The sequence below is a fragment of the Nanorana parkeri genome, unplaced genomic scaffold (genome assembly GCF_000935625.1).
Source record: "Nanorana parkeri isolate BGI_ZX_2015 unplaced genomic scaffold, ASM93562v1 scaffold2673, whole genome shotgun sequence".
Taxonomy (NCBI): domain Eukaryota; kingdom Metazoa; phylum Chordata; class Amphibia; order Anura; family Dicroglossidae; genus Nanorana; species Nanorana parkeri.
This window is the reverse complement of record NW_017308941.1, coordinates 83,304-94,777: the sequence shown is the minus strand read 5'-3', so window position 1 is coordinate 94,777 and position 11,474 is coordinate 83,304. Positions and strand designations below refer to the sequence as shown.

Sequence of the window (11,474 nt, the reverse complement as noted above, 5' to 3'; positions counted from 1 at the left end):
TATGGACACTAGATGGAGCTGAGGAGCACAGGAAATATATACATATGGCCAATAGGTAGAGCTGAGGAGCAAAGGAAATATATACATATGGCCAATAGGTAAAGCTGAGGAGCAAAGGAAATATATACATATGGCCACTAGGTAGAGCTGAGGAGCATAGGAAATATATACATATGGCCACTAGGTGGCGCTGAGGAGCATAGGAAATATCTACATATGGCCACTAGATGGAGCTGAGGAGCACAGGAAATATATACATATGGCCACTAGGTGGAGCTGAGGAGCATAGGAAATATCTACATATTATGGCCACTAGATGGAGCCGAGGAGCACCGGAAATATATACATATTATGGCCACTAGGTGGCGATGAGGAGCATAGGAAATACATCTTAGTAAGAGGAGATACAATGTAACAATTGTAGGGAGCGCCGGAGGGAATATGCAAACGAATGTAACCATCGCTACTACTGCTCGTGATATTTGAAGAAAAAAAGCCTGAAGAACATTTGATGTTGCCCGAGTCTCAAAGCAGTCGGTTAATTCACACAGAACAAATGTACATGTAGTTTAGCTGGACAAAAAACTGCAATTTTGTTTAGGAATCAGATTTGGTGATTGAAGAATTGTCTGAGCATCTTCCTCGGATTAAAGCCGACAATCACTCCGAGCTAACCAGTGCCGACGAGTCTTCTCCCCCGCGCTGTGCTCGGCTCTCGGTGAACTGCGATGTTTGTAGACATTAACCCTCAATGTTATTTCCTTATTACAAGGGACGTCCTCCGAGCAATGTCTACTGTACCCAATAAACCGGCCCACTTGGATCTCCCCCTATCAATGGGGGGCGGGGATGGCTGGGCACATGGAGGAGTATTACCAACAGCTGGCTGCATGGAGGAGTATTGCCATCAGCTGGCTGCATGGGGCAGTACTACCCCAAGCCAGCCACAGGGTAGTATTATCGCCACATGGTTGCATTAAGGAGTATTACCCTTCAGCTGTCTGCATGGAGGAGTATTACCCCCAACTGGCTGAATGGAAGAGTATTACCACAAACTGTCTGCATGGAGGGGTATTACCCCCAGCTGGACACATGGAGGAGTACCACCCCCAGCTGTCTGTATGGAGTATTATCCTCAGCTGTCTGCACGGAGGAGTATTACCATTATCTGATTTGGAGAAGTATTACCCCAGCTGTCTGCATGGAGTATATCCCTAGCTGTCTGCATGGAGGAGTATATCCCTAGTTGTCTGAATGGAGGAGTATATCCCTAGCTGTCTGCATGGAGGAGTATATCCCTAGTTGTCTGCATGGAGGAGTATATCCCTAGCTGTCTGCATGGAGGAGTATATCCCTAGCTGCCTGCATGGAGGAGTATATCCCTAGTTGTCTGCATGGAGGAGTATATCCCTAGCTGTCTGCATGGAGGAGTATATCCCTAGTTGTCTGCATGGAGGAGTATATCCCTAGCTGTCTGCATGGAGGAGTATATCCCTAGCTGTCTGCATGGAGGAGTATATCCCTAGCTGTCTGCATGGAGGAGTATATCCCTAGTTGTCTGCATGGAGGAGTATATCCCTAGTTGTCTGCATGGAGGAGTATATCCCTAGTTGTCTGCATGGAGGAGTATATCCCTAGCTGCCTGCATGGAGGAGTATATCCCTAGCTGCCTGCATGGAGGAGTATATCCCTAGCTGCCTGCATGGAGGAGTATATCCCTAGCTGCCTGCATGGAGGAGTATAACCCCCAGCTGGATCCCTGAATCAATGATAGTTTCTGTATTCTCAGAAAAAAAAGAAGAGGCGAGCTGCCTGCATGGAGGAGTGTTACCCCCAGCTGCCTGCATGGAGGAGTGTTACCCCCAGCTGCCTGCATGGAGGAGTGTTACCCCCAGCTGCCTGCATGGAGGAGTGTTACCCCCAGTTGGATCCCTGAATCAATGATAGTTTCTGTATTCTCACATCTAGAATCACTCTAATATGTAAGATGGACATTTAAATGGTTTTCATTCAGATTATCATTATTATACATGTATATAGCTCTGACATAGACCGCAGCGCTGTACACAGAGTCTTCACCCACGGACGCGCCATCATTACACACCGGTTACCATGGATACCTTTACAGTGATGCCGTGACTGATGCTGAAGCTGAAGGTCAGTACAGATGGAGGACTCTTCTCTGGGGGGTGCTGGACGGGGGGGAGGTGGAAGGTCCTCAGGGGTCTCTCCTCTACCTCAAACAATGCCAAACGTTTCCGGAGCATCTGCTGCACACGGAGCACTGGGGAGAGAGAGGACGGCGGGTCACTCCAATATGGCGGCATGCAGACATGGCATGGATACAATAATATTACATTGTGACAAAATCTACAAGTTTTTATCATTAAAAAGCCGCCTTTGAGCTACAGACAGCGACATTGCTTGGGAGAGGAAGGGGTAGGATTAGGAGTCAATCAGGTGAGCTTCATGGGATTCAATCAGTTGTGCTTCATGGGATTCAATCAGGTGAGCTTCATGGGTTCCAATGAGGTGTGCTTCATGGGATTCAATCAGCTGTGCTTTATGGGATTCAATCAGCTGTCTTCATGGGATTCAATCAGTTGTGCTTCATGGGGGTCAATCAGGTGTGCTTCATGGGATTCAATCAGTTGTGCTTCATGGGGGTCAATCAGGTGTGCTTCATGGGATTCAATCAGCTGTGCTTCATGGGATTCAATCAGCTGTGCTTCATGGGATTCAATCAGCTGTGCTTCATGGGATTCAATCAGTTGTGCTTCATGGGGGTCAATCAGTTGTGCTTCATGGGATTCAATCAGCTGTGCTTCATGGGATTCAATCATCAGTGCATCATGGGATTCAATCAGCTATGCTTCATGGGATTCAATCATCTGTGCTTCATGGGATTCAATCAGCTGTGCTTCATGGGATTCAATCAGCTGTGCTTCATGGGAGCCAATCAGGTGTGCTTCATGGGATTCAATCAGGTGAGCTTCATGGGAGCCAATTAGGGGTGCTTCATGGGATTCAATGAGCTGTGCTTCATGGAAATGTGTCGTCAAGGAACATGCTGATAGGAGGAGAGAGAAGAGTGAGCAGAGAGATGACCTCATCGGTCTCTTTTTGCTCTGTCCTCTTACCAGGCTGTGGGTGGAGATTGAATCATCCCTGTCAGGTTTTTTGTAATTCTCACGGCACTCCCAAAACCTGGCTGAGACTTCGGCAGGACAGACTACAAAATGGTTGCTGTTGGTAACATCCTTCCCCTATCCAGCAGCTTTGATACGCGAGGCGTGGGACAGGTTCTCTTTGCGGAATATTACACTTACATGGGACTTTCTTGGCGCTCTCCGATGAGCGGATCAGCCACGTTCTCCGGAATCCGGCCCAGAACGGCAGCAAGGAGTCACACAGGGAATCCCGGAGCTGGTTGAAAATGGAGATGACGGGCAGGTCGGCGCGTGCGGCTGCCTCCGCGTCTCTCAGTGCTGCCGCCAGGATTTCCGGGGGAGCCTAGACAGGGGACAAGGGGAGTTCATTGTTCTGGAAAACGTTGCAGGAGGAAGATTGTAAATTGCAACAATTGTTCTTTATTATCCTCACTGTCAGGTGGGCTTCTGTCTCCAGAGTTTTATAGGCTACAGTAGGCTCCCCCATCAGATGGTGTCTATAGGAATTCCGGGGCTGGGTCGCTGACCTTCTTCTGGAAATGGCCTTCCTGGTGACCCCCCAGCTTCAATATATTCTGAATCACTGACCCGAAATAGGTGTTCAGATGGGGAAAGGAAGAAGTCCTTATCTGTGTTCTTCTTCCAGGTCAGTGACTCAAAACTACTGAAGCCAGGAACTTGGCATTTTCAGAAATGGCTGCGTCTCCTTTACAGGGAACCTGGTAGAATTCGGAAGTTTCAAGAGGCCTCCAACTTGGATCTCAGTATTCACCCCTCCCCGCCACCTACCAACCAATGAGATCACCTTCTGGGATGGTGGTTGGCAGATGCTTCTCTGCCTTTTGGCTAAGATCAAGTGTAGGTTCTGTTCTCATCAGTGATCAGGAGGGGAAAGGAGCCGCTGTACTGGCCTTATGGCTGGAATCGGAGTACCCTGCCTGGTGACGGGGGTTCCTAAAAGGTCCTGGCTATGGGGAGGAAACCGAATTAGTGTATAGAGTGGGGGTCGGGAGTACTCCTCGGCGCTGGTATCTGGCAGGGCCCAGTTCCTCCTGATTTGGACGGGTCTACCTTGTCTGGCCAGGGGGCCGGGAAGGCAGGAAGCCTGTGGTGTTCAAGCCCTAGGGTTGCCACCTGTCCAGCATTCACCGGGGCAGTTTGGGTTTTGAATGCTGTGTACTGGTTTCATGGCAGCAGAAACCCGGACACAAGATGTCAGGCAGACACGGGGCAACCAAAATTAAGATAGGGGCTACTGGCCCCCCCACTGAAAATAGTCTCAACTGTGATATTTACATATGAATGAGCCAGGACTCCAGAACTCGTTCTCCCAAAAAATGTCCGCGCGATGCTAGAGTGTACAGGTTTCGCTTGAAGAAAAGGTGGCGACCCTATCAAGCCCCCTGGAGTGGTGACCCAGGGGTGCCCTAGTAGCACTATGGGTGTGGGACCCCTCTGTGTGAACGGCACTTCACCTCTAGGGCTAGGCCTTATGGCTGAGACCAGGGGTAATCTTTACTACCGGGCCGCAAGGCCTAGCCATTGTATTGCACTTTGGCACTCTAAATGATTTTTCTCACTTGTATGTGCACCTTTCACTATTTTTTATGTGGTTTTCACTCCACAGGATGGAGGGTGTGGGTCTTCAGGCCTGTCCTGAAGTCTAGGGGGAGGATGTGTGGCCCTTAGGTTCCTTCCTACCCCGAATCGGGGGTCTCCCTTGCACCCGGTGGTCGGCTTCGGATGGCCACGAGGAAGGGGTCCGCCTGGTTTTGGCCAGGTGGACACGAGTGCTTTGTTCTCGTCAGGAGCCTTGCGCCCCGGGGGATCAGGGATGGGCACTGTCTCTTCGGGATACGGACCCTTTAGATTGCACCCCTTCTGTGCACTTTTTTGTGTGTGTTCACATGCACTTTTGTGGTTTACTTTTTGGGTGTTTCGATGCACGCTCCACGGGCTTAAAAAAAAAAAAAAAAAAAAAGATGTTGGTTGGCAGAGGAAGACGCGGCGAGTGGAAGGTTTAGAAAAGTCATGTCTGTGTGCCCGGGATCCGGGGCCCTTCTGGGTGCACAAGAAAGGGGCTTTTCAGAATGTCAAATGTGGCGTCAGGCATGTCCGATGCACACTGATTGGTTGGTTGTACTGTACAGGCATGAGCACCCCCGACAGTTATCAAAGCAATGCTTTGTGGGAGCTAATACCAAATTGTATACGTTTCCCATTGCAGCATGAGGCTGAGACAGACCACATGGTGGGAGGACTAAGGTTTTGTGCCCAATTCCCAATGCCCATGCACTACCTCAATATTTCAAAATGCATAGAGAGGAGCATTATGGAAGGTAGAATGAATGGTTGAGTATCAAGGGGGCGGTCCACTCAGAATTTATATTTAGGGTTTGGTAGAAGCTGGAAAGTTAGACCCTCCCTGATAGTGATGAGGCTGGGCTTGGTGCTAACACAGTTCACCCAAGGCTTCTCAACATTGACCGCCACCCCTCTTCCCCACCCAGTCACCTGTGGGGAGGCGCATTTCCCACCCCCAGCCATACATTACAACAACTGCCACCACATTTTGGGCTGGGAGGAGTTGGTGGTGGTTAGAGCTTTAGGGAGGATTGGGAGAACTCAGATAAATTGAGTTTGCCCCAATGCCAGCCTCTTCTCTAACCCCTAACAGTCCCTTCTATCCCTTTGGGGTGGCGCTCTATGGGATCTCTGTCCATCTTCTGTGGTTGTTACAAAGGGTTCCCACCATCCCTTACGTGGAAAACACAAAGTTCGGCGTGGACACCGAGAACTCCCAGGTGGACAGGAGCAGAGCGGGGAATTGTGGCAGGGGGAATTGTGGCAGGAGTATCCCAGACATATAAGAAGCCATGGGATGACTCAGCCCACCAAGCTAATATCACCTAGGGCCATTTACCTGCAGGATAGAGTTTCCCTGTGGTAAGAGAAATCTTTCCTTGACCACCTGCACTTTCCTCCTCAGCAGGCCGCGATCTGGCATGGCGTGGTGGGCATTCCTATACTTCTGTACCTCCAGGCAGCACAGTAAGTTATTCTCGAGGAGCAGAAGCCCCTCTTCAGGACCGTGCATCTGGAGGTACCTCAGGAAATGCAGCACTTCTGGAGTCGGCCAACCCTCGGCGGCAAGCTGAAGAGCCCGGTTAAAGGCACTTATGTCCTCTTTGGTCGGTTGCATCTGTGCCGGGTGGCAAGCGTTGTTCTTCCGACCATGAAGACGTTTGTGGACCATCTTGCTGGTGAGAACTTGGAGGATCGGCTCTAGTCTTGCCCACCCTTCATCTCCCGGCTGTTCCATGCCATAGTCTTTCAACCGGCCAAGCATCTCGCTCCAGAACATATGGAAGGATGGAGACACAAGCGAGCTGAGAAACGATGTTACTTCTTTCACCGTTAAACTGCTGATCCTGCCCTTGGCCAGCTCCTGGGTTAAACGTTTCTTCAGTCCTTGCAAATGTGGGAGGTGAATAACGTCAAGTTCTAGAACCTTCTGAACCAATCCCACCACTTTTCGGTCACCTTTGTCACTCTGCAGGACGTGAAGTATTTCCAGGGCCTTCAGGGTCTTGTGCTCCTCCGTTTCATGCACCACTTTCCTGTACACCTTGTACACCGTTCTGTTCTGCATCATCTCTAGCAGGGTGTCGGGCTCAGATGGCAGCTGGCCAGGATACTCTGGGAAGACCTTGGCCACCCTCAGAGGGTCTTTCCGTCTCCTGACCTTCTTTGTGTCTTCAGAAGTTCCTGCCCATTGCTGGCTCTCTTTGCCTGCTCTGTGTGAGGTGAATAGAATAGGATCATTCATTATATTGCTTTACACGAATCTAAAGGCAAAACTCTTTTTTGGTTTTGGATGGAGTGGAAATGTTACTGAAGAGTATAGGGAAATGAGGGCAACGCACCACAGGCTTAGGGATCCAAAATCATTTATTTCAGTATGAAAGTCCAAAGGTAACAAGCCAACATGTTCTGGAGGCTACAATGTTCCCCCTTCATCTGGTTGTCAAGTGCTGGTTTGAAAAGAATAATGGACTCAATGGATTGGTTCAACGGAGGGTGATTCAGCTGCTCTAGTCCTGTCCCTAAAAGACTGTTGAAGCCCTGATGATGGTAGCACCCAAAACATGTTGGCTTGTTACCATTGGACTCCTATGATGAGGTAAACACTTTTGGGCCCCTAAACCTGTGATGTGATGCTCTATTGTTACCCTATACTCTTCTGTATTCGGCAGCGTCACCTTTCAGGCCCCTTCATGCTAGAGAGCCACCTACCCTGGGGATGGAATAATCCTCACATTAAGAAGTAAACCAACTCTGGATCCAACACCCCCCACTCACATTTTCTCACTCAAGACTCTGGTCTCTGCCGCTGTGTGGCCCCCACTGGAAAGATTCACCCTCTCCATTTGTCCTGGTCAACACTGTCACTGGGGGCGGAAAGTGGTGAACATTGTTTTCAGTACAGGAAGTTGAGTTGTCACGAGTACAGGAATAGGGGGGAAATCTTTCAGTGGGTTACATTTTCTATGATTATGTTCACACACCAAAACCAATACGGCCCCTTTCAGAGGAGCGTGTCACGAGAGGGTCCGTCAACAGGTCCTCTCCTGATCACAGCAGTACGGACCGGATGTCCGGTCCGCTGTGACGTCCGTGTCTATACAGTGTTTTTCCTCCCATCCTGCAATGGAGGAAAAATTGAAACTGCCGAACCCCGTGTGTGTCTATGGGGATCAGTGTCTGTTTACTTCAGATTTACTTCAGGTCCGGCACGATCCGATCCGGCAAAACGGATCTCTGATCCGTCTGTTTTTCCGAACCTAGCTAGAGCCGGGGCTAACCGGGTGTAAACGGACACTTGTGCGTTTACACACGGCGGCTCATAGACTTGCACAGAGCATCCGATTGGGTCCGCCTGAAAAACTGACAGATGAACCTGATCGGACCTCATGTGAAAGGAGCCTAATGCAGATATCTTGTTCCATCCATTATTATAATGGGTGCTTACGTGTAAAAACCTTTTCATTTCCAGAGCTTAGTAACTTACTGGAAAAAAAATCTTATTCCTTCTTTTAAGGCGCCTTTCACATGAGCGTTCCGATCGGGACAATGGACACATGTCCGGGGTCCGGCAGCTTCAGTTTTTTCCTCCATCACAAGATGGAGGAAAAAACTGTACAGACATGGATGTCACAGCCAGGGGCGTAACTAGAAATCACAGGGCCCCATAGCAAAATGTTGTATGGGGCCCTGTGATTTCTAGTTATGTCCCTTGCAGAACCCACCTAAGATCCCACACAGCCCACCTGAGAGTGACCCTGAAGAGCCCACCATAGACTCTCTTTGGTGGGCTCTGCAGGGTCTCAGGTGGCCTGCACACCTCTTACCTGTCAGCCCTGATCCGCTGTCCGCCTCCATGGTAGCTGGCAGGCCACCTCCTCTTCCGGCGCGGGGCCCCGCCTCCTATGCCGGCGCTGGCAGGCCCCGCCTCCTCCGCTGCTGACGCCGGGCCCAGCCTTCCTCCTCCACAGCTGCTGGCTGTCACTGACTCAGCAGTGGCTGTGAGGAGGAACGCGCTACATCGCTACACGCTACACAGGTTGTCAGTGATGTGAATAGCGGTGCGTTCCTCCTCACACCCGCCAGTAGCAGCCTGAGATGCCATAGCGACCCAGGTGGCCCGCACGGCATCAGGGGGATGTCCTAGCCGGGCCCCCATGTGCCCCGGGCCCCATAGCGGCCGCCTGGGTCGCTTTGGCAATTGTTACGATACTGGTCAAACCGATGACATCCGCTCCGTACTGCTGTGATCAGGAGAGGATCTGTTGACGGGTCCTCTCCTGACACACTCATCTGAAAGGGGTCTAATTCTTCAGTAAGGAACCTCATCTTGTTCCCCAGCTTCTCAGGCATTTCAAACTTTATTTGTTGACCATTACATGAGGAATTGTTTGTCTTGATCACCTGCCAATCCAACATATAACTGATAGAAGTGGATGAATTATCACCTTTTCTGTCCGGCCTTTGGTGACGGGTTTTCTAAGTTCTCCACCTCTTGGGGCTTGAAGGAAACTGGTGAACAGTATCTAAAATACACCAAAAAAATACAGAAATAATTTTATGCTATACATTGATTTGTAAATGATAAAAATCAGCCTCTTGGATCTTCTGAATGGTCCACCCTCACTGTTCCCATGCTGTCACCTCTAGACAGTTAGCTGATATTTCTCTTCTCACCCAGCCATGTATGTATGTATCTGGCCCCACCATACCCTGTGGATTTGTTCTTCTCCAAGCTTTACATCTTTCGGAAAGTTGGGATGTATGATTGAGCTATAGACATAGGAATTCCCCATGTCTCCTGGTTAATATTGCAGTCAAGATTCTCTCCTGGATTCACCTGGACTGAAGACATGTCATAGCTTCTCCAAGCCGCTTCTTAGTCACATTCAGCTGGCCTTGTTCTGTAATGTGGAAGACGTCATGTAGCTTCTCTGAGCCGCTTCTTCAGAACTGCAAGAGTGGATTGGATATCTACAAGTGTAGTTGGACATGAGAAAGAAGCAGCTTGGAGAAGCTATGAAGTGTCTTCAGTGCTTCAGGACTCCAGCTGAATGTGACCACTACTGGATATACCATGACCTAGATTAACCTTTCTCAACCATTTTAACTTATTTGTAATCAGGTACCACAAGACCCCTGTGCTGAGTTCCCGGGTCTGTACACCTGCTGTGCCCATTATGCGGGGCTCCCACCATCCCTGTGCTGAGTTCCTGGGTCTGTACACCTGCTTGCCCATTATGAGGGGCCCCCACCATCCCTGAGCTGAGTTCCTGGGTCTGTACACCTGCTGTGCCCATTATGAAGGGCTCCCACCATCCCTGTGCTGAGTTCCTGGGTCTGTACACCTGCTTGCCCATTATGAGGAGCTCCCACCATCCCTGAGCTGAGTTCCCGGGTCTGTACACCTGCTGTGCCCATTATGAGGGGTTCTCACCATCCCTGTGCTGAGTTCCCGGGTCTGTACACCCGCTGTGCCCATTATGAGGAGGATCTGGTGCATATAAAGGTGGATGGGAACAGAGCCAAAACCTATTGCAGGGAGACCTCGCTATTGAAGTCCCCAGAGATACAGGAAGAGAGAAGGTCTGGAGACTCCGCCTACAACTGAGATCTCTCCCATGGCTGACCTTTGCCCTGAATGCCTCTCTGGCTGCACACAGGTCGGACTCATTGGTGACATCATATAGGATATCAGGTGTTGTCTGCGCAGCTTTAATCTCAGCAGAAGTGGGGCAGAATCGCCCTCTTACCCCCAGGTGACGGTCTTCCCCGGGTGGGGTCTGGGCATGGCTCCGTCCCTTGGCGCGGCACAGTTCTGGGTACGCTCCGGGCACAGCTGGGTCTGCGGCTCCAGTAACAAGCTCCGGTCTCAGCTGACGTCTCAGGTATCCCCGGGAGGAACAGCGTCTTACATCAGAATATCTGCCGTCTGTGCCGGTTGTCAGGGAGGATTTTCTGCACTGTTAACTTTTTACTTTCATCTCTGAGTGATCCCAAACTGACCCTCACAGTCCAAGCAATCCCCAAAACCTGAAACATGTCATTGCAGAAGTCGTCGTATGCAGGCACAGTCCACTGCTGTCACCATCCGGAGTGAATGAAGACAGGAAGTGGCTGCAAAGGGGCTGCAAGAGGTCAGCAGCACCGAGAGCCAACGTAAAAGGTATTAATGATGTATCTTGTTCCCATACAGGCTCTGGAAGTATCCTTGGAGCACACTAAAGCCACCCACAAACATTAGATAAAGATCTGCCCTCTGAGGAGATTGTAGTTCAACTACAGGAGCAGCTTAGGGTGACAACACTGCTCCTCCATAGATACAGTAGTGAGTGAGTGTTGTCACCCTATGACAGGAAGTGTGTCACAGGCAGGATCACCGGGTGACCATAAAGGAAAAACAGAGAGAAAACGAATGCAGGCGACACATCAGAGGACGGGAAAGATGCAACATGTCGCATTTCGGGTTCAGATATAAGAGGTTATTAAAGAGGAACTCCGGGATTTTAGAAAATGAACCCCTTGCAGGGTGGCTACCCCGACACTAGATGGGTTAAGTGCTTGTTTTGGGCCGGGGTGGGCAACTCCCGCCCTCTAGCTGCGCTTCTACTGCAAAACCCAGCATGCCTCTGGGAGTCATGCCTGTAACTGCCGGTCTTGCAATGCATCATGGGACTTGTTGTTCCACAACAGCTGGAGGGTCGGGGGTTGCCCACCCTT

The 11,474-nt window shown here is 50.3% G+C and overlaps 1 protein-coding gene across 1 annotated transcript; it reads right to left on the bottom strand.

Moving 5' to 3' along the window:
* Positions 1–660: 660 nt before the first annotated feature.
* On the bottom strand, positions 661–10,545 carry LOC108802124. The gene is made up of 6 exons (XM_018574011.1): positions 10,508–10,545; positions 9,203–9,280; positions 6,094–6,967; positions 3,330–3,513; positions 2,121–2,284; positions 661–723 (listed from the first exon to the last, which is right to left on the bottom strand). The coding sequence occupies exons 1-6, from the start codon at positions 10,543–10,545 to the stop codon at positions 661–663; spliced, it is 1,401 nt and encodes a 466-aa protein (XP_018429513.1).
* Between the last annotated feature and the right edge of the window lie 929 nt (positions 10,546–11,474).

Bases quoted from the DNA above. Each gene is read 5' to 3' on its own strand.
- LOC108802124 (XM_018574011.1), bottom strand. From the start codon at position 10,545: ATGCCCAGACCCCACCCGGGGAAGACCGTCACCTGGGG. The intron at 9,281-10,507 runs GTAAGAGGGCGA...GGTGTATTTTAG, and splicing joins GGGAAGACCGTCACCTGGGG to ATACTGTTCACCAGTTTCCT. The intron at 724-2,120 runs GTATCCATGGTA...CAAACATCGCAG, and splicing joins GTCACGGCATCACTGTAAAG to TTCACCGAGAGCCGAGCACA.